At 49.8% G+C, this 22,009-nt stretch overlaps 5 protein-coding genes across 5 annotated transcripts in view; 2 read left to right on the plus strand and 3 right to left on the minus strand.

The window, feature by feature from the left end:
* Positions 1-1,660, plus strand: part of EPUS_02972 (uncharacterized protein) — a gene marked incomplete at both ends in the record, with an annotated part of 4,109 nt that extends 2,449 nt beyond the window's left edge. The window contains 2 exons of the mRNA XM_007804059.1: positions 34-453; positions 515-1,660. Coding sequence (XP_007802250.1) covers positions 34-453; positions 515-1,660 — 1,566 coding nt within the window. The remainder of the gene's footprint in view (positions 1-33; positions 454-514) is intronic.
* Positions 1,661-3,232: 1,572 nt separating this feature from the next.
* Positions 3,233-3,865, minus strand: EPUS_02973 (Cytochrome c oxidase subunit 4; the record flags this gene model as incomplete). Its single annotated transcript, XM_007804060.1, has 3 exons — positions 3,233-3,391; positions 3,494-3,594; positions 3,718-3,865. The coding sequence occupies 3 exons, from the start codon at positions 3,863-3,865 to the stop codon at positions 3,233-3,235; spliced, it is 408 nt and encodes a 135-aa protein (XP_007802251.1).
* A 2,034-nt stretch (positions 3,866-5,899) lies between these two features.
* Positions 5,900-6,726, minus strand: EPUS_02974 (uncharacterized protein; the record flags this gene model as incomplete). Its single annotated transcript, XM_007804061.1, has 2 exons — positions 5,900-6,220; positions 6,277-6,726. The coding sequence occupies 2 exons, from the start codon at positions 6,724-6,726 to the stop codon at positions 5,900-5,902; spliced, it is 771 nt and encodes a 256-aa protein (XP_007802252.1).
* Positions 6,727-9,682: 2,956 nt separating this feature from the next.
* On the minus strand, positions 9,683-17,347 carry EPUS_02975 (Pre-mRNA-processing-splicing factor 8; the record flags this gene model as incomplete). The annotated part of the gene is made up of 1 exon (XM_007804062.1): positions 9,683-17,347. The coding sequence occupies one exon, from the start codon at positions 17,345-17,347 to the stop codon at positions 9,683-9,685; it is 7,665 nt and encodes a 2,554-aa protein (XP_007802253.1).
* Positions 17,348-17,733: 386 nt separating this feature from the next.
* Positions 17,734-18,209, plus strand: EPUS_02976 (60S ribosomal protein L34-B; the record flags this gene model as incomplete). Its single annotated transcript, XM_007804063.1, has 3 exons — positions 17,734-17,757; positions 17,819-17,832; positions 17,894-18,209. 3 exons carry the CDS (start codon positions 17,734-17,736, stop codon positions 18,207-18,209), a joined length of 354 nt encoding a protein of 117 aa, XP_007802254.1.
* Positions 18,210-22,009: the final 3,800 nt, after the last annotated feature.

The raw sequence follows: 22,009 nt of genomic DNA on the forward strand, positions 1-22,009 counted from the left end.
GGCACACAAGGAGTATGTGCTGACTTAGTTTAGGATATCATGGACCCGGTGCAATCGCCTTCCGAAGTTAGAAAGGCGAAAGCGGCTGTATCACTGTCCGCAGAGGGGGTGAAGCACCAACAGCATGACAACGGAACAAGGCCAAGACCCAAATCCAGGGCCCGGGCGTTCGAGGAGACGCTTGTGAAGTACAACTTCGAGGTCAGAGGCATACAACGTGTAGAAGAGCAGGAAAAAGTCCAGATCTGTTGGCTAGCGTATCTGCAAGTCTTTGGGCTGTGGTTATCCGTCAACCTTGCCCCAAACAACATCACGCTGGGCATGCTTGGTCCTGCCATTTTCGAATTGAGCTTCCGGGATGCTGCCCTCTGCGCAGTTTTCGGAGCTGTCATCGGTAGCGTACCAGTGGCCTGGATCGCCACTTGGGGTCCTTTGTCCGGCCTCCGTTCAATGGTAGGCTGATACTCCGGCCACGAGTCCTGCCCCGTGCTGTGCTAATGCTGGAGCCGTACAGGTGTTCGGCCGTTATGCAATGGGTTGGTGGCCAAGCAAGCTCATCGTGGTCTTGAACATCATGCTCATGCTCGGCTATTCCATCCTGGTCTGTATCATTGGAGGCCAGATCTTCTCAGCAGTCTCTCCGAACGGGAGCATGTCGGTCGTTGTTGGAATCATCGTGGTCGCCGTGATCTGCTGGGTGATTACCATCTTTGGCATATCCATCATCCATTACTACGAACGCTTCGCCTTTCTTCCCCAACTCATTGTCAACAGCATACTCTTCGGCGTAGCAGCAAAGCACTTTGACCTCACTACTCCATCCGCTGGCGACGTAGCTACCATAAGAGGCAACCGCCTCTCTTTTCTCTCCCTGTGTCTCAGCGCCGCGATCACCTACGCCGGCTTGGCAGGCGACTATTTCGTCTATTGGAGCACTGGGGCATCGCGCCCACTCATCTTCTTAGCCACCTTAGCAGGTCTCTCGCTGTCTTTTACCTTCGCCCTTGTCCCTGGCATCGCCCTCGCCTCTGGCATTGCCACCTACCAACCCTACAGCGATGCCTGGAACGGCTCCCAGGGCGGATCCGGCTCTGGCGCTTTGTTGGTGGCCGGCTTCGAATCTCTAGGCAGATTCGGCGGGTTCTGCGCCGTCATCGTCGCGTTAGGCGGTATTGCCAACACCATTCCACCCACTTATTCCAGCGGGATTGACTTTCAAACCCTCGGACGACAGTTTGAGCGCATCCCACGAGTCTTTTGGAACACATTAGGGGTCATCATCTACGCCGTCTGCGCTCTGGCCGGTCGCAACTCCTTGGCCGTGATCTTCACCAATTTCTTGGCTCTTATGGGCTACTGGGTCGCTATCTGGGTCGCCATTCTGGTTGAGGAATATCTCTTCCGCCATGGCAGCCAAGGCTATAATTGGGCCGTGTGGGACACAAGGGAGAAGCTGCCATTAGGGATTGCCGCCATCACAGCGTTCCTTGTCGGCTGGGTAGGAGCTATCCTCTGTATGGCACAGGTTTGGTATATTGGTCCTATTGCACGACTGGTGGGAAGTCATGGCGCGGATATGGGGAATTATGTTGGCTTCTCCTGGGCGGCTCTGGTGTACCCGCCACTGAGATGGTGGGAAATTAGGAAGTATGGACGATGATTGGACGAGAAATACGCAAAGGAGATGGTTTCTGCCTCCTGATGACAACCTCCGCATCTACGCGCTCAATTTGCAACTCAGAAACAAATCAAGCTGGTCATACGGTGCATATGAAACAAGCTCCATGCAGTTTTGTCCCCTCGCCATATCAACAAGGTCGGTTCAACTGCTGTGGACAATGCACTGGCTGCATCCTCCCATTTCCGCATCTCATTACAAAGATGTTGAATGGATCAGACTATAACATCGAGACCTTGTCCATGCATCTTTACGCACATATATGAACATACATACAACACAATTAGAAAAAACCAATGAAACCATCATTCGTCCCCCCACGACCAGGAAATAGCAAAAGAAACCATGTCAAATAGATGCCGATTTTCACTCTACCTACGACTATTGATTTATTCCGTTCTCTCTGTGTGTGCCCAGTCACTAGTCAAGCTAACCATGTTATGTTATGTTATATTATGTTATATTAAGTTAGTTAGCCCTTGATCCGGGATTCCAACAAGACAGGACAGGATAGGACGGGATGTAGACAAAACCCCGCGCGCATGCACTGCACCTTTTCTTGCTTAATCTCAAAGACCCCCTTTTGTGCCTCTTACCTGCCTCTGTTCTGGTTCTGATTCTGATTTCGGAGAGACAGACAGATAGACAGACAGATAGACAGACAGATAGACAGACAGACAGACAGACAGACAGACAGACAGACAGACAGATAGACAGACAGATAGACAGACAGATAGACAGAAGTCCCCCGGTCCCGATATAGTCATCTATCGTCATGTACGTTTCTGTTTCTGTTTCCTTTTCTTCTTCTTCTTTTCCACAGGAAACGCCCCCTTTTTTCAGTGAATTTCAGACACAGAGAACACCTGGCCTCAGGGCCTCAGGCACTGGGCAGCTTCCCCTCACCCGAAAAACTCTTTCTTCCGGGGGCTGCGTCATGATTTACCTCAGCAGTCGATCTGATCTAATCTGATCTAATCTTCTAAGACACTGACTCGGACAATTTGTTTTTGGTTTTCAAGTCGACTTCTCATCTACGCAGCTAGTGCTCAGCAATATCTCCACTCAGCCTCTGTGCCCCCGGTACGTGGACCTGCAGCCCTTTGCGCCCGGAACTACACTTGGTAAAGTGTGACCAATGCTCCTCAACACCTGCACTGTGCCACCCAATTTATCCGTTGCTGACCCATTGCGTGCATAGATTCCGATACTCGCACAGCGTTCCGCTTCAGACGAGCGTACTGTCCCCTCATCCTTCCATCATGAAGTCAAGAGATGCCGAAAGCGATTGGGAAAAGAAACTTGGGGGGAAATCCCTTTTTGATGGTTGGTGGGGGGGACTCGTTTTGGTAGAATTGACGGAAACGATAATGCATATTTAATACACCTGCACATGCAGTTCATCCATCCGTTCTCCTGTGTCTAGGTCCAATACTCGCGCATTCACAGCTCTCTCCGTGCATCTATCCGATGGTCTTTTCCTTTCCTTCCTCCGGCAAATAAAGTAGCCCCTCCCTCGCTCTCAACCCCCCCTTTCTCTCCCTTAGCTTCGATTCATCGATACCAATACTCCGGCTTGACATAGTCAGCCATCGTCTTGGGGTCCTCGTAACCATGATGCGGGTGATCCGGATCGTCCGGCGGTCCGATATATTCCATCTTGTAGACGCTGCCGCATTCGTCGCAACGCTCGAAGGGGCGCGCTCGGGAGACCTGCCGAATTTAGGGGAAAATCCCCCCCAAGTTTCAGCGAGTTTTTTCTTCCGATAGGAAAAAATCCTGATTGGGGGGAGGGGCGGTGTTTTGAAGACATACCACGACCCATCTCACCGCGTGTGAGTCAGCCGGACAGCCGGTACATCCACACTGTAGCTCATCTCCGGCGGATTTGACCATGATGGGATCTTGCATCGTTCCTGTAGGAATTTTTTTGCGCGCCTTAGAAAAAAATACCAGAATCGTGACCAACGATTTTTACGTTGTTTTCGGAAATAGGAAGGGGTTTGGTTCCCAGTATTTTTGGGGGTTGCAACACATACCAACTCGATCCGAAGGGAGGGGCTTCATGTCGAAGATATCAATCCCCTGCATCTTGCCCAGGATTTCCAGCCGTTCCAATCCGGTCGCTTGTTCGAGGTCGGTCGGCACGGTTCCCGGTTCGGCGCCGGGGGGGAGGAGGTCTTCCATCGATTTGATTTCTGGTCATGGTAAAAAAGATACCCAGTTTTAGCATGAGTGGTATTGCAAATAATATCGCTTTTTAGGCCCGTTTGCGAGGGTATTGAAAGAGGAGATTATTTCGCGAGACTTTGGTTTAGGGGGGGGGGGGGCAGTTCGAATGGTATTATTTTTCCCTTCTTCTCCCCGGGCTGGAGGTCGTATCTCCCGGCTGCATGATTAGAGAAAGCGTTAGCGGCTCCGATGGCAAAATCCTTCGAGATTCGTTGTCGGGTGTAATGGTTGGTGGGAGTGGGATCACTTGGGAGGAGCATACCACGAGTTGCAGCGACGGAGAAGCTTCGGTTAGCGAGTGATTTTGCTTTCAGAGGCAGCCGCCTCGCAATCGAGGAGACGCCGCGTGAAGCGAGCATGTCGTCGTAGGTGTAGATGGATCTTCTCGAGCTGTTGCAGTCTCGTTGAGGGAGATACTGGAATGTGGTCGAGCTTGAGGTGGGAGCTTGGAGAGGAGATGAGGCTTGGCATCTTCGCCTTTCAGCCTCATTGATAAGTACAGTCGACTATTACTATTACTCCAGTAGCCCATCAATTCTGATTCACTCCTACGTAGTAAGCCTCTGTTTTAGTCGCCTTTCTCCTTCAATGATCACGGTACAGCTCCAAGTTTCTGCTGATGCCGTCTTCCATGAGACTGGAGATGCTTTCGTACCGACTGCCTATGGCCAACTAGGTCATCCCATCATCCACCGGCGCCAAACATGCCATGCCATGTAACATCGTAAACTCATCCATCCAGATCCTCCTCCATCGCTTTCTAGAAGCCCCACCAAAATCGGCCCTTGCTCTTTAGCTGCCATCAAGATTCTACCCTCCCCTGCTGCTCGACAACAAACAGCTGGCATCCCGCATCCTGCAATCACCATTCCAGCTACACGAATTCGCCTGCCCATGGTTTGCACGAGAGGCGTCACTCTGGATTTGTCCGGTGCGACTGCACTTGGCTCGTCGCCACGGAGCAGGAGCAGGAGCAGGAGCAGGAGCAGAGAGTGGGTCATCGGACTTTTCGCATAGCCGCATTCCCCCAGTCTACGGGGCCAACGTCATCGAACTTTTTCGTTCAGAGACGGGTTTCATGCCCGTACATATCGATGGAAAACATGAGGCTTTGGACTTGTGTTATGTGTCTTCCTCTCCCCATAGAGGAACGCCACGTGCGGCAGCGCATGTTTGACGGGCATGGGGATGGATCTGGGGCTTTGTTTCTGGCTAGGGCCTGAATTGAGTAGCCATCGTATCAGGCTGCTAACTAACTGGCTTGCGCGTCTTACCGTGTCTTACCGGGTTTACCGGGTCCCTTTCGAGGCGTCGTGGTAGGAGCAAAGGAATTGGTCTGGTGTGAAAAGTTCCATGATGAATCTAACTACTAGTAGTACTCCGTAAAGCTAGTAAATCTAGGAAGAACTTTAAGGCCGCATGCCGCTGCGCCGCTGCGCCGCTGCAGCGCTTCGGTTTCAGGCCGCATGAGGCATACAGTACTAGTACGAGTATTTTGACCACTGCCAAGCACGTGAAGCGAACAATCGTTCGTGCATACTGTATGTCGCAATTCGCAACTCGATATTGTATCGAGTCTGCTAGTATGTATGAAGATTTTGATGTTATACATGCAATATGCTGATGCTGATTTTACAGTTTATCTAGTGTTACATTCTAGCGACAAGAACGCCTCTGATAGCATTAAGACTTCCCCCCCCCTGTATGCATGCTCATGGATCACAGGCTGGCAAACGCTCCCAGTGCCTGCTCCTTCCGGCTTTATAGGATGATGCAGATGTGATCGACAAGGTTTCGCCAAGACCCAGAGGGCGCCCGCGCCCGTTCTGGACGTATTCGTACATCGTGTCTGTGGCCGTGAAGGCATTATGCAACGGTCTGTGGCCATCGTGAGGCCTGCGTGACCGCTTGCTCCGCGGTGGATCGATGAGGACCACCAATCTGTCGATCAACGACATATAGACTTGGCCCTTTCAGGCGCAGTCTCCTTCATGAACCCATAGTGGTGAAGCTGTACATGGGAGCAGAGATTGCTGGTTGTGATTCTGCTCTCGAGCTCATTGTGCTGTAAGATTCCGCAGTAGTAGAGATGGCTGGTGAAGAGAACATGCTTGCACTGTAAGGTTGCATAGGGGCAGAACCCGCAGTCTGTGATTCAGGACTGGATGTGTCTTCGTACTCCTCTTGAATCTCCATCTCCTCGGCCTTTTCTTGACAGGCCGTGGGTGAGAAACCGCTGCCAACCTTGGCTGCAATCAGTCGCCATTTGTCATTCTCGTATTCCTCCATGGCCCTGCGTAGTCTCTGTACCTATAGATGACCGTCAGCCAAGGTGGTGCATACACGTGTGACGAAGCGCAACTCACAGTATCTTCTGTCCAGATGACAGTTTTCGCTTTGAGCTTCGTACAATACCGAACCTGTAACGTGCCACTGGTCCGGCCGGGAAAGAAATCTGCTATCTGCTTCCAGGTAAGGTTTTTATTCTCCTTCAGCTCTACCAGCATCTGATCTTCCTGGGCAGTAAACTTCAACTTGGGCCCTCTGGGCCGTGACGCCGGTTCTGGCATGCCTTCCTGGCCCACCACGCTTGTCCCAGGCAGTATTCCAGGCGGGCTCGAATGAAGCAGAGGGGGCAGACTTTCATGTCGGGTTTGAATGGGAAGGCGATGGTGATGATGTTGATGTGCGGCAAGGGGCTGATATTCTCGCGACTGATACTGTGGTTGGGGCATTTGCTGAGAGAGAAATTGGCTTCTATAAGACCAATTTGGGAATGTCGAATGTAATGGTTCGCCAAGGGCCATTGATCCCATTGTGGACGGCGTACCAGGAAGGAGAAGCCTAGTGTGCCGACCAGCAACGGGATCGTTGGCTGCTGGGTGAGATCTTTTAGTGCCTCGAGGAAGTGATGGTGGAGCTTGGCTTGGTGCAGCTGCGTATCTTGACGGCTGGACGTGACTGAAAGATTCGTGCTGGAGATATTGAGATTGTGGGAAACTGGGCTCTATCTGGTGAGAAAATCCTGTCGTCTGGACGGGAATTTGTGACGGGAAGGTGCTGTGTTGGGTATTTGGCGTAGGAAACGTGTACTCGGCTTGCGAAAGTGGTTGAGGCGTCTGCGACGTGGACCGATGCGGAACGAATATGAGCTTGCGCTGTGGGACTTCTGCAGCAGATTGGCCTGGGAATGGATTTTCTGCACTATACTGTTGGTATGGATCCGCCAGTGTGTCGACCTTGCATCTATTTTGCACGTGCAAGGAGAAGCGCAGATAGTGTTGCCCAAGAGGTATGTAAGTGGCTGAAATAATGTGTCTTATGAGCTAAATTCTTCTGGAACCTTTTCATCAAGCACACGTGGTTGTAGGATAATCATAAGAACCAAAGTAAGAACCTCCGTACAGGGTCTCTAGCGAAGATGCGGCACTGGATACGAGATATCGGAGAACGAGTAGGAAAAAGGTACAAAGATAAGTACTCAGCAAAACAATGGCCAAAGTGCCAGCGCGACAGCGAACAGCAGATGATCTTAAGGAGATCTCATCCCTGGGCGCATGGTGTTATCAGAAAGTCAGGAACAGTTATGAGATTCAAAGTGACTCTAGTAAGTGATCTCTGTCCCTCAGGTGGGAACAGCTTCCACCCATGGCTTTGAGACCGTTTAGTATCCTGGTAAACCTAGCCACGGTATGTACGATGGCCTAAGACGGTACAAACACGAATGTTATGCAATGCCTTCATGCTTTCACGGCTCCTATATCTGGAATGGATTCTTGAGATCTTATCCCTGCCGTTAGAGGCTTCGTCTGAAACATCCACGTGGACCCCCTGCTGTTCGGGCCACCCACAAGAAGAATCCTACTTCGTTTTTTGACGCTGGCCCCATTTCGAGGCCATTTAAGTAAGCAACCAAGGATTGCTAGCTGTCAATTTCCTTCGAAGGGCGACCGCGGAGTGACGGAAGTGCTGGGGCCCACAAAGTGAAGCCAAGCATTCAGACAGGATGCTGTAGGTGGATTGGGTAGAATGTAGATTACACCTGGCAGTCGAGAGATAGTTGAATGCTGGGCAGTAGACCGCTCGTTTCACCCTTCGACCTGCACGTCAAGGGTCTAGGCATCCTTTGGCGAAGCTTGCTGGAGGCCGTCACATTCTAGCACATCAACACGGGGGGAGCAATAAGAATCACAAGACGCAGTCGGGCAACGTTTGCAGAAGGAGCGCATACGATCCTTTAGTCTCACTTGGAGGCTATGGTATAGGGTCGACACAATACTGAAAATGCGAATAGGGTGACGATTGACTCCGGGTTCTGCATCTAGATCACCTGCATCTTAGTGATCTTCCAATCCATGGCTCTGAATTCTGACATCGGGTAAACTAACCATGGGAGCGTTCAGCAGGGTCTTCTTGTCAATCCACTCTGGCAGAGAAGTGGAAGGCGTTCAAGAGCGTGAATGGGGGATGTTCGGCCCCCATTAATAACAGATATTATTACAGTGTCTGCCCCCGGGCTTAGGAAATGAACTAAATCAGTTAGGCACTGAGCAGAATTGGCAGACCCAACCCAACCGCGCGCAGTACGCTAAAGCGGTTACCCAGCACTGCTTGAGAGAGACCGGAGGTCCTGCTGAGTCTGGATACGACCGATCATTCCAAATATGAGAGGGACAATTGCTGGAATGGTCCTTCGGCTGTCTCGGTAGCTCTATGCTGTCGGATAAGCACTTTCCTAATTGTGTCAATGGTGCTCGAGCATAGGCGTCAACATGCCAGATAAGACGCATTTGCAACACCACAACAATAACATGAATAGCGCTGGTTCGGACCGCTGTGGCTGGCGCTGGCATATAGCACCCTAGAAGGATGTGAGACGTTCTACAATCATGCAACGGTTGGTCTTCCGCTGCTTGACATAAGCAGTCCAGGCGTTATGTAATAAGACGCACCGGTTCTAGCATGCCAGTCGGGAACGACACATCAACCACTCCACCAAAAGAACAACGGTAATGGGTTCCGAACCACGCTTAGTTGATGAATTCTCACCGACAACTCAGGAGGTCGAAGCTTTCCAAACATCATTTATGTCCTTTACCTCCAGAAGCGCTCCACCAGCCATACGTACTAAGGGCGGAGGGCGGGGGGAAGTCAATACCATATTAAATACTGTTAAGCTGACGCTAGTAAGCTTACACGGATTATCTGATGATCTACATCTCTCTATTCCTCCAATTAAAAAACCTCGAAAAACTTGACTACAGAAGCACAAACAGATTGCTGCAATCCTTTTTTCTACCTGAGCTTTTTAAGGAGCGATATCCATTTGATCAGCTTTGTTGGTCACACGAATACAGTGGGTACAGCGCACGCCAAGAAGGGAGGTCAAAGCCAATCAGGCTGTGTGACATTGTATCATAACTAGCCGGTACTAGCATTAGCCCAACAACATTTGTGCCCCTTCCTCTCTGTTGGGGTGATCCAACATTTCATAAGTAATGACCATCTGGTGCCCATCACCGAGGCTCAGACCTGTCAATAATTCATGAAATATCAGCTAGTGTTAGCGGCCACGTGTTGGCGGAACCGAGTAGTGGATTGTGGGGAATAATGGCCCCTTGCCCCCTTACTCCCTTTGGGGCGAAGCGGTCCAACTTCCTATGTTGAGGCGTCAGGCAAGCGTTCGAACAAAAATAGAAATAGAAGAAAAAATGTTGGAACAAGACTATTACAAAGTACATGATCGCATCTTCAGCGGCAATCGTCGTTTGACTAAGCGAACACATCTTCCCGATCAAAAGAGACTTCCAGCTCGGCAAATGAGCTAAAATGCACCGGCCGATGCATAGCATCGTAGAACGGCCGTGGCTGGTCAATCTTGCAATACACTGGCCTCTTCTCCACGCTCGCAAACGCCGCTCCCATGAAACTGTAATTCCATTGCTCCGTTTCAGGCACCAGAAAATAGCCCCGAATCTTGTCGCTCAGCAGCAATTGACACTTCTCTCCAAAGGAAGTGCTGAAGCCGGCAGGAGAGTCGGATGACGTGTCCTTGTTTTGTGCTCCCCAGGTGTAGCCGGCGGGTGTGAGTGCCCACGACGATAGAGAGACCGATCCTGGAGTGAAGGAGACGGTCAAGGTAATCGTCTTCTTGTCCCAAGCCGGGTGGGCGGCCATCAGACGCGAGTGCATAGTAACATCTGCTGCTGTCATGTACGGTGCTTCGTTGCCAGACACTGTATGAATGATACCCAAAGGCTCCATGCTTTTCAGGTACTCGTGCTGTGGCAACTGCTGAGGAAGCTGCACATCGCGAGTATTGCCAACCTGTGGAACCATCACAATCGTGCGGATCTCCTTTACTCGATCGTTGTCGGGTGGAGAAGATCCATATAGATAGCCAGCAACTTGCACCCTCAGATCAGCAATGGCAATGAAGCGCTTGAGAACGTTTTTGGGCAGGATGTAGGTGTAGCGGTCTTCCGACTCATGCATATCGTCCGAGGATATGTAAATGTTGTTTGCTCTCGTCCGCAGGTTCGATGTAGCAATGGCCCGAGTTCTCCATTCCGTCTTGGACGCAAATGCCTGTTGCTCATATTGTGATGTCGTAGTGACAACGATCTCTTCACCCCGAACGTTCTGCGTCTTGGTGGTCACTGCCGTCAACTGCTGTTGTTCCTGCTGTTGCTTCTCGATCTCTGCCGCTTGTTGCCGTTGCATCGATGGTGCTGATATTTCCATCCCAAGAATGATGTCTCGCACCTCGCTGCTTGTGAGAGATTGGGTATTGACGTTGTTCTTCTTGCCATAGTCATTTAAGATCAGATCACGGAGCTGCACTTCAACTTTGATCCAGTCCTCATCCGACAGCGACGGCCATATGTGATGTGCTTGGGTGATAACTGTCTTGTCTGGTCGCAACAGGAGCTTCGTCTTGTCGGTGTTGACGTGCAATGCTCTCAAAATAAGTACTAGCCGCGAAAAGGCAGTGTATGAGGATACCGTCTTGAGCCATTCGTCGTAGAGGTTGAAAAGCACCATTTGGGGTTCTGTAGCACGAAGAATCATGTCTGCCAGTTTTTCTACCTTCATCGCTGCTTGAAATGGTAATTGCAGTTCTGAAGCTCGAATAGAGATGTTTGGAAAGTCGAGCAGATGCACTTCCAACGGGTCAAGAAGACCTTTCCGAGTGACTATCAGTTGCTTTGGCTGCTCATCAACTGGTAAGGAGCGAATGAGGGCAGCAACTTCTTCGGCAGTCTTCCATTTAGCAAGCTGTCCAAGTCGCTTTTGTCCAGCCCATACACTTGTGTGAATAATCTTCAAAAATAGTTGACCAGTCCGCGGGTTGAATATGAAGATCGCCCCATTAATTGGTTTTGTTGTCAAATTACCCTCGAACGTCTTGTGGATGGTGACCCGATACACATTTGTGTCATCGATGAAAAGCTGTGTTTGATTGCTGAACAGCTCGGAGTAGTTTTGTGAGTTGAGGAATTCCTGAGTACTTTCAGAAGCATAAAGCTGAAGTCCCTTTCGAATGCGCTCTCGGAGCACATACAACGCAGGATTTGCTTTCATGATCTTCGCCATCGCTTGCTGAACGAGCGCTTTGAGACCAGGGAAGTATTGTCCATAGGCTGAGTATAGATTGTACGCCAGATCGATTCCTATCATCAAACCTGTAGCGGAAGGGTATATACTCATGCTGTCGGTGGTGTAGTCAAGGTATTTGGCTCTGACATATCTTTCAATATCATGCGAATCGTAATCGCCGTACCGTAGCTGAACGTCAATCCAGAACTTGTTTGTCGTAGTTGCTTCAATCTGGTCCTTGGTGTCAAATAGAAGGGAAGGTCGTGTAACGTTCCATTTGTGACTTGCAAAGAGGAGAATATCTGCGCAAGAGCTGTTCATTTTGTATGACTTTCGGGGATGGATCGTCTCCTTCTGTACTGTCTCAATACCCAGCTGTTCAAGCTCCTGGTCGAAAACTTGGCACAGATCCATGACCACAGACTCGTGAATCTTCTGCCACAAATGCGCACGGAAGATCTGAATGAGTGAGATTTTTAACGTGGGGATCTTTCCATGCAAGAAGATGCCAGTCAGGTCGAGCTGAACCTGAAATCCTACATAGACGTTGGCTCGATTGATGGTTGGCGACCACCACAATGTAAATCGACGATTCGGAATCTGGTTGAGACCAGATCGCTGAGCATTTGTCAGTTTCTTGAATTTCATAGATTCTTCGAAGCCGCTGTTGTGGAGCACAAGGTAGTCGTGTCGCAAGTACAGTTGGTCCTTGTCGACCCGGAAACCAGCCCATTTCGTGGGCTCAGCTTCGAGCACGATGTCCTTAATGATGAAGCTATGCGCTTGTGGGTTGAAACGCTCGACTGGTTTTTTGCGCGCGTAACAGGCAAGAAACTCCCGGACTGCAGCTTCGTGATTGCGGTAGATGGTACTGCTATTACGCCTGCCATCTCCCAGCCACAGGCCCAGAAAATAGGGGTTGACTGGCACATTCTGCTTGGGTAGCTCAAAATCAGGACATCTGAAGAGCCTGTGTTTGGCTCTCTCTTCTGGCTCAAGAGAAGCGAATTCGGCAGCGGTCATCTCAACGGTATCATATCGCTCAGCTACCACCCGGTGTAGAACCAAGATGTGGTTTGGCGTAACAACCAGATCCTCTTTGCGAGAACCAATCTTAATACGATACAGCCTATCCGTACCTTTCACGACGTTGAATGCGCGACGGGAACCACCATCGGGACCGAGAAGTAGATCTCCTTCCACGACATCTTCGACGGCGACCTTAGAGCCATCATAGCGCAACAGCATAGTCCCATTGGCGAGACATGCTCTCTCCCAGAACAAGCCTTCCCAAGATGGAAAGGCTGTCGCCTTGAACAGAGTGTGCTCCAAGATAGTCTCCACACCGCCAAGCGCCTGGATGACATCTGTTCTGTAGGCATTCAGATTCCACAACTTTCCATCGTGTCGTTGACTGGTCCACCAAAATGGATTGCTCTTCATCAACTGGTATGTTTTGAATTCTGTCCGGGCTCGGAAACCCTTGTCAAAGCTAAGGGTGCTTCGATCTTTCTGAAACAGTGTATTGATCCGTGGGAGACCACGATCCCAGCTATCTTCTAGGTCTTCCAGCGTAAGTCGACGATTCTGTTGATTCGCTTCCATCCGCTTTTGCGAGTACTCTGTCCAGACTCTCTGAGAATCGATGAACTCAGCTTCCCAGGGTATGATATATCTGAAGATGTTCGGGATCAATGTCTCTTCGTCATGTGACATCCCAGCCCGGTAATGTGTCACGCCCGTGTCTGTTTGCTTCGACCAACGCTTATCGCTAGTAGGGATCAGAATGTGCGAGCCTGATATCATGCCCAAGCCGCCCAATTCCTTTGGTGTATAAAATACAGCAGGGGGGAACCGCGAAGGCATTTTTGAATTCAAACCTATTTTAACACGGGTTTGGATTTTGGTCTCGCATTTGACAATGGTGTCAAGCAGATTGATCGTAGAAACAGCGGCCTCCCTGTAGTAAGTAAAGAGAGCGATCAAAGTCGTGTTCCACTTGTTGGCAATCTTGGTGAATGTTGTCGATCCCGAAGACATCAAAATCTGTCGTATTCTGTTGTTGAACTTCTGAATATCTTCTTCAGTGACCTGCAAGAAGGCATGTGCTGTCCTCTCTTTGGTCGTATTATCCGCTAAAGCCCATACACTATCCTTGACAGGGAATTCCTCGGCCTGATTTCTGATCTTAGGCAGAATCCGCACCTCAAACCCACACATTGAGAACAGCAGGTTTGGATTGTTCCTGCTGTAAACGCTAGCAAAGGTGTCGTCCCATTCGATGGTGGTAACTGATCGAGGCAAGCGGTTCTTGAGATCCCAGAAAACTGCTCGGCCCAGATTGACGTCGTGTCGCATCAGTCTCATGCGAGAATCTCGTGGCCAGCATTTCTTGTTCTTGTAACCGATGACGTTTTCAAAATTCGGATCTGGTTGTTCGGTTAAAAAGCGCTGGATTAAATCGCGTGACTCGTCTGCGGTGAACCTGAAGAATACCCATATCTTGTCGATATATCGAGTGTACAACCTGATCGGATGACGCGTCTCGGTCTCACGGTCTCGGAACTGCAAGAAGTCGTTTGGGCTTTGGGGAGGGCCTGCAATCTCACTGGCACGCTGCAGGCCGAGCAACAATAAGTCGGTGACCAATCCATAATACTGAAATACGAATCCAGAAAACTGAAGTCCACGGATCATGCCGTAGCTGTTTGTGTGATTCATGTCCTTATAGTTCAGCTGAACGTTGTTCTTTGATGTAATGTAATCAGCCAGGTTGTGATCCATGATCAACCGCAGAAGACGATTGAGCAATGTCAGATCAATTTTCTCGTAGACTTTCGATAGCTGTGTTTCGATCATCACGTTGCACTGGCCATCCTCGGTTTCCCAGACTTTGGTGAGGTTGTTGATACCCTGAGCCCATTTGTAGGTTAGTAAGGGTGGCACTTCTGAATCGGACGGCTTGATCCATGCCGGAAACAGATGACGCTGATCAGCCTGATACCAGAGGTATTGATCAAGATATGCATCTGTAATCTTTTCGATTGGTTCGATGTCGTACACAGGATTTATTGTGCTGTAGTTATCGTTCATGTCGATACCGACTTCTTTGAAAGCTCGTTGAGTTAGGAGAAAGCGCTTGATTCTCGCAAGCGTGGTGCCTGGAGAATCATACGCTTGCTCGATAAGAGCCAGCTCCTCTCTTTGGTTTTGATTCAAACGGCCTTTGACGGAGTAGGCTTCCCGTAATCTTTCGAGCGCTAGAATCAGGATTTTGGTGTCATGCTTGTAGGATACGCTTGGAAACGGAATTGGGGAGAATTTTCGGGACTCGAGCCAGTGCACTGTGGTTGTATAAATAGCGACTGCTTCCTCAGATGATACATAAGGGCCATCCTTCATGTAGTTGTGCTGTCTCTCTTGCTCAGATTTCAGCCACAATCGAGTCAATCGACCAAGATTTTTCTTTGCCACAGTTTTGTCAACAGTGGCGCCTCTTCGTATTCGCTCGCGGTTGTAGTGTGCTACCGAAATCCACCAGTCGGCTTTACTTTTGACGTAGCGGAGAATGATATTCTCAATAGGGGCAGGGAGCCCAGGCACTTTCCATGGAATATTACTCTTCCAACATCTCCAGGCTTCGGAAAGATGCTGTAAGACAGTATTGACTTTGTTTTGCTTGATGCCTTCAGGCATCATGTCCATCAAATCTGCCATGACTGAAGCGCGTAGTTCGAGATCGAAATGCGACTCAACTCGCTGCTTCGTGACTGTCTTCGCAACACCCTTACTATGACGACCTTCGAATTGCCGAGAAAGTAGATTGCCGAGCCATCGTTCGAGCAGGGGAATAATGCCACGCATGAAGAAGAGCCACACCCGCCAGGCTGGTGCCCAAAATCCACAACCAGGCCCCTTACCAACCGGTCCAGAATTGAAGCGATAGTAGATCAAATGTTTGAGATCTTTACAGGATCGGATTTGATGCATGAGCTTATACTTGTAACGGTACATGCCCGTCAGCTGACCAACGTGGTTGAAGGCATATAGGATCCCGTCGGCTAATTGGAACGCATCGATATTGCCCAGCCGATACTGGACCTGGGCATCAACGATCAATTTCGTCAATCTAAGAATTTCCCGCATCAAATGAAAGGCGTTTCCAAATCTGGACTTCTTGCGCTCTTTTGTCGTCAAAGTCTTGACAGGCTTGAGATTGAAGTTATAGTCCAGGTGCAAATATGTCAAATTCTTGCGATGAATGAGGAGGTTCAGCATGTTGAAACCCTGTCGACACACCTGCAGGCCCGCTTCGACCCAGTCTATGGTTGTTTGCTGGAAGAACTTTGTAGACTTAAGGGTTTTGAGGAGGTATTGTTTATTCTGAGCTTTTGGCTTCTTCTTGTGCAACTCATTAAGGACGTACGATTTCAACAGCTTCTGGTAGGATACCCTGACCTTTACGGGCTGGCCCTGGGGGCAATGCTCTAGATACCATCGCTTTACCAATGGTACGTCTTGAGCTCGCACCATCTTCCCCGACCGACGGTCGAAGGGGAATGGCGCCCACCAGAGGGAGATAGCTGAAGCCGTCTCAGCGGTATAGAGTTCTTCATCCGCCAAAAATGGTTCCACATTTCCTGGCAACTCGAATTCGTCGTCTTCGTTATTACCTGGCCCGAATATCTCATCTTCGTGGCTGACGGTAATGTTCTTTGGCGCGACCGACCGTGAGGAAATAGGATTGATGACAGGATCAAAATAGAAAGCAGGTAAATTTGGGTCTTCGGAGCGCACGTAAACAACCTGAGGATAGGAATACCACGACAATTTGACACTTCTCGGCAGCGAATTGTAGAGGTAGGGAAACGCAACGCGATACTCTGTCCTGATAGGGGCTCTGAAGATGATGCGATCAATAGCATTGAACTCTCCGAAGTCCTCATCATTCGGATCCACATCCTTGTACAGCGGCTCGAACCTGGGCCCGCCTGGAATGGCAACATTTAGTGCTTTGGCTGTGAAGAAGCTTTCTCTGTCAAACATATGGAAATAATTCTTGTCCACAACGTCGCTAAGCAGTTGATGGCTCAACCGATACAAAGTTGCCATCTGTGGTAATGTGAGGTTCCATTCCTTGTAGCTGGGCCCATTCGCATGGGGAGTGTCGATCAAGGGTCTATGGTCGTAAAACCACTCATACACTGGCCCATCTTCGTTCTCATCCAGCTCCATTTGGATGGGTTCCAAGGGCTCAACATCCTCAATATTCTCTGTCCAGGACAGAGGCGGTTCTTCATCATCGAACGGTGGAAATCTCATCCTCTTGAAATGTCTTCGATCGCTCTTCTCCCGCCTCATGCATACCCACATGGTGGCCCACTGCGCATGGAAGACTGGTTCTATAACCCTTGGTATCTCGTTGACCAGCGTAAGACAACCATTGACATGATACAGGACTTTGACCTCCCGAGCAGACTCCCAAGGCATTGGCATGTTTTCGAGCAGCTTGAGGACCGCATGTGGCATAAATTTCAGGGCGCCGAGATAGCTCCTCTTGTCGGTGCTGAACTTCTTCTGACTGACATCGCCAATATCCTTCACGATCTTGCGCAGATGTTCAGGTGGCATATCCGCCTTTTGTGTCTCCACAAAACCACCCTTCCGTTTTTCTGCAAAGCGGTTTCTCTGTGTCCGCAGCCATTCCTTTTTCTTCTGAGCGAACTTCGCAACCTGTGGATCGGCTGGAGGACGATAGCCGGGAGGCGGTGGTGCCATGCCAGGCGGCGGAGGAGCGGCCGACCACCCTGGTGGAGGTGGAGGCGGAATAGAGCTCATCTTGATGGTGACGGAAACTGGTGTCGAAGGATGATGAATACTGCTCAGGAGTGTGAAGCTTTTAGATTACTCACCATCAGTATCATCCACTTTTCGCTCGTAGGAGCGGGACCCCCAGCGCGTAACGAAAGTATGACGCAGTAAACGTCCTTCGATTTGACTGTTCACCGAAGATGTAAGAGGGAGCGTACTTTTCTTCCTGCGGTGGTTCTCGATATCTTGAAGTGGCGCTTGGAGCAACCAGACCCACTTCGGGTTAGCTCGAACTTTCGCAGCCCACACATTGAAGTGTCCCAAATAACAATAATTTTGAACGACAACGACATCAAGTAACTAGCCTCCTCGTCGCAGTTTATCGCCCTCTAAGATCCGCACTCACTGTCAAGATGACGTCTGTCCGCCTACAATACGTAAGTTGCCAACCAACACACCAAAAACAGAATATTCAATGACTAACCACAACTTCAACAGCGACGAAGAAATCCGTACGACTCTCCTTCTACAGCATCACCCTACTCAGGATCTTCAGAACTAATCTTCTACCAGCTACAATACCCGCTCCAACAAGACCCGCATAATCAAGACCCCTGGCGGCAAGCTCCGCTACCTACACATCAAGAAGCGTGGCTCAGCACCGAAATGTGGCGACTGCAAGATCAAGCTGCCTGGTCTTCAAGCCACCCGACCACGAGAACTCGCCACCATGTCGAAGACGCAAAAGTCAGTATCACGCGCTTATGGAGGGTCGAGATGCGCAAATTGTGTGAGGGACAGGATTGTGAGGGCATTCTTAATTGAGGAGCAGAAGATTGTGAAGAAGGTTCTGAAAGAGAGTCAAGAGAAGAAGACAGGGAAGAAATGAGGATCAAACGAGGAAAAGTGAGTGGAAGGTGGGGATGGAGAAACGATTACTGACATTAGAGTCGGGCTCAGCTAAGGCAGTTTCAATCAATTGGATTGCCAGAGCTTCTATCACGCTGGCTCAAGGGTGAACTTTCAATGTGTAGTCTGACAGAAAGTCATCGATAAAATCCAGCTACATTGATCATTCTCACATCTTCGTGAACACTAGCAAAGAGAGCAAGAAATAGAGGTGCTTGGATGACAAGCCCGTCATCACATCTCGAAATTTGCAAGGTGGCGTCATCTCACCATGATTTGCTTTCATTGAAGTTAAGAGTCACTCTGGTATCTGGTTTCTGGTTTCCTGACAAATGTTCGAGAGCAACTGAAGAACCTACCTGTTAAATTTCTACCAAAATATCGGTATTGATTCCCACTTTTTCCCAGTCAATCTAAGTTACTAGGCTTTGCTTGTTACTATAGGGTTGAATCTGGCTGAGTTGATACTATATGCCCATCTAGCAACCTGTTTCCTGTAACTTACCCAAGTAAGGGTGTTGGTCCGTGCAATCCTTCACTGATTATCCAGGCCATTCGTCCGGCTTGTTGGCGTGTCGACACGGGCTATATGCGTTGAGCCTTGCAAAATATACAGATGCTGGACGAAGCACACAAGGACTAGGAAGGCCATTCCAGACCTTACAACCAAATGAGTGACGAGAAGGGACTTGCTTCGTCAACCGAGGCATGGAGTGACCATACTCCATAGACATCGCCGGATGACTTTACCAGGTCCAAGCCCGGGTATCTAACCTCAATTGATACCGTACCGGCTAGAACTGGGCATAACGAAGAATACCATCGGGCTGACTGCATCAAGTTATTGTCTATACCAGATATGGCCACTCTAGACCACTCTCAGGGTGAATGCCCTCTTCTCCGCGCCTTGGTAGATGCCCCGGCTGCCGACAGCTGTCATATCGCCATTGTAGTAGAACGCCGTTGCACAGGTGACTCCATCCACCGCAGCAGCATAGATCGCACAGTGGCAGTCTAGCGGAGGCACAAGGTAACCAAAGCAGTAATTGTCTCCCTAGAGATAATCTCGGTAGCACGACTATCAGATATGACACCTTTTGCTCGTACAACCTGAAATGCAAGTTGGCTAGTCAGGGAACAGGTCGATGTGGGGAGGAGACAATGGCGCAGATTGAACTATGGCGAAACAAGGGTACAGAAGGGACAGGATTAGCAGTGGCGGTGTGAGAGGGACGACTTGAGCGTCCACCTAAGTGCATCAGGAAAGTAACAGAGTGCCGAAAGCTTGGCGACAAGAATGAGCGAGGTGTCAGAGACGCAATATGCAGCTCAGGCACGATTTCTAGATTGAACTTAGTGGACGGGGGAAACAGGAAGCAGAACCGGTCGGTTGTTAAATCTGAGTTTCGTACGACCTGAGCATGGGGTTTTGGTAAAATGATTGCTCTTTCGGGATGATAGATCATGCTGTGTAATTTTCGGTCAGAGCCAGATCTTACCGCAACAAACATTTGTCACCTCAGCTGGGAGGGCAAAGCCCCGGGTGTCAAGGACAGCTCAATCGGATTAAAGTTTAGATGGAGCTCTGGCAGAAAGAAATGAGGTGAGCGAGGCAACCAGGTTTGTAGGACCGGTGCAGCCAAAGAACAGGCGGTTGAGCCATGTCGTGGAAGCTGTCACGGCTGGTGGCAGGGGGTTGGATTGCCAGTGCATACGGGGAAGCCGAAGCACCTAGGAACGGTTAGATGTATGGAAACATGGTTTACCACTCAAGGTGTAACGAGATTTCAAGGGGGTGCTTTGCTGTTGGACCATCTCCAATCCGTATGCTGCGCTTCCAAATCCTGAGAGTCCAAGTTTTGCAGGCCATGCTGCAATGACAGCCTTTGACAGGGAGGACAGCTATGCTTACGTGCATGAGCTCCAACCGTCGAACATGGACGTCTGGCCCGAACGGGCTGTGGGGTGGTGCTGCAACGGACTGATGAGTATTTGGTGGCCACTAACTGCTGTCACAGGTATTATCATGTGAAGCAGTACAGAGTCTTCTTCATTTGGTAGAGGATTTTGCATTGGGAGACCTGCTTCGAGATACCTCCCATGCTGGCCGACTATGTTGTGCATGTCCTTCCAGCAACGTAAATAAAAGACTGTGTCAAAGGTATTATTAGCAGCTACCTGGAACTCAATACTTGAGCCTGATACAAGTGCGCTTGCACGAATTGGGCTGCAGCACACTTCCAACATTGATGAGCAGTAACTCCGTCTCGTGCTCCTCATGCGCTTCCATCTTTGGGCCATCCGATGCTGTTCATAGCCATTGCGCATGGAAGAATATGCAACCCTAACATAGCATCGCTAGCCGTACTTATCATCTGGGTCTCCGGCCATGAAATAGCCTCTTTTGAACGGCTAGACTGAGGATTGATCATTGACCTGTTCGATATCCTGCGCTTACAGGGGTAGCAACACGACCATTAGGGTTCGAGCAAAGAAGCCGTCGCTTTGAGAAGACTATCATCCTGAGCTCTTGACGGAGGAAGGAGCGGAGAGTTTCGAACGGGGCGGAGGTCGGATGAGCGCTGGTGACTCATAGGGACCGAGACTGGCTATCAACCAAACAATATAGCACACGTATGGAAAAAAAAAGCCAAGGTTTAAACTTCTGTGGGACTTCGGTCAACAAAATCGGAACACAATATCCTTGATAGAGGGTCGTAAAAGTGTCTTTTCAGTCAAATGCAGAACGAACGAGATGGTGGGCGCGGGAGTAGAAGCATCTGCCTGCAAGGATGGAGCAGCTTCCAGGCGTCTGTGGAATCAGGAGACAGTCGAATTGTTTCCTAGTAGCTTCTTCAGGGTTGATGAAACGACCTATTGCGAGCTCGGTCATCTGTCAGACGCCCGCCGGGGATGTCAGAGGTCAAATCCTACGGCAAAGCAATAGGCCGCTGTCATCGCTGCACTTATCCGCGATCAACCCAGACAAGGATTTGCATAGTGATCTATCATATCTAGACTTTGGGTTTCGTAAACGTTACCGTACGATAGGTAGGGCAGGCCACCTGGGCTGCAGTGAAAGTGACCTTAGTACATGCCGCAAGCGTGCTGCCATTACGGGGGTAGTGAGGAGCGATCAGCGATTCGGAGAGGAGAAGGGAGTACAGAAATGCCAAATGTGGATCAAGCAGTATTTTGTGTATTCCAGAGGCAATTATGCTCAAGCTGAAGTCGTGGTGGTGGTCTTCCGTATCTCTAGCATTCTTGCGAACAATTTGCAGAGTGCGTCGTGATCGTTCTGCCTGATAAAGGTCTTGCGAAGACTGATTGGACAGCATGTTAAGGGGTTCTTATGACTGTCTCCGGATTGTCCGCTGCTATCATTTCCTCGGCCTTACAACCTGGATGGGAGATGCAAGTGGGAGAGACGCATGGTGGGGCAAGCTTGCAGAGAATCTCCTGAGGTAGGTGAGTGTTGAATTATGCTTACTGAATATGCAGACCATTTTGCTGGTCTCAGGCACACAAAAAGAAGCCTTACTACTAAGAGAAGTCTTCATCTACGCTACCGTACATATGAAAATGCCCCATATGTAGCAACGGTTCGGCACATGCGCTTCAAACAAGGGCTTGACACCTACATGTACCCTCGCTCGATTGGGGAATAAACCTAAGAATCCTCGTAACCCGGCGAGTCCGAGATCTGAACTCTGTCCCTGCAGGATTTGGCTGGCCAAAGATTCCTGCTGAACTGTCGAGTCATCAAGTTTCGGAGCTATC

Source organism: Endocarpon pusillum, assembly GCF_000464535.1.
Source record: "Endocarpon pusillum Z07020 unplaced genomic scaffold scaffold2751, whole genome shotgun sequence".
Lineage (NCBI taxonomy): Eukaryota > Fungi > Ascomycota > Eurotiomycetes > Verrucariales > Verrucariaceae > Endocarpon > Endocarpon pusillum.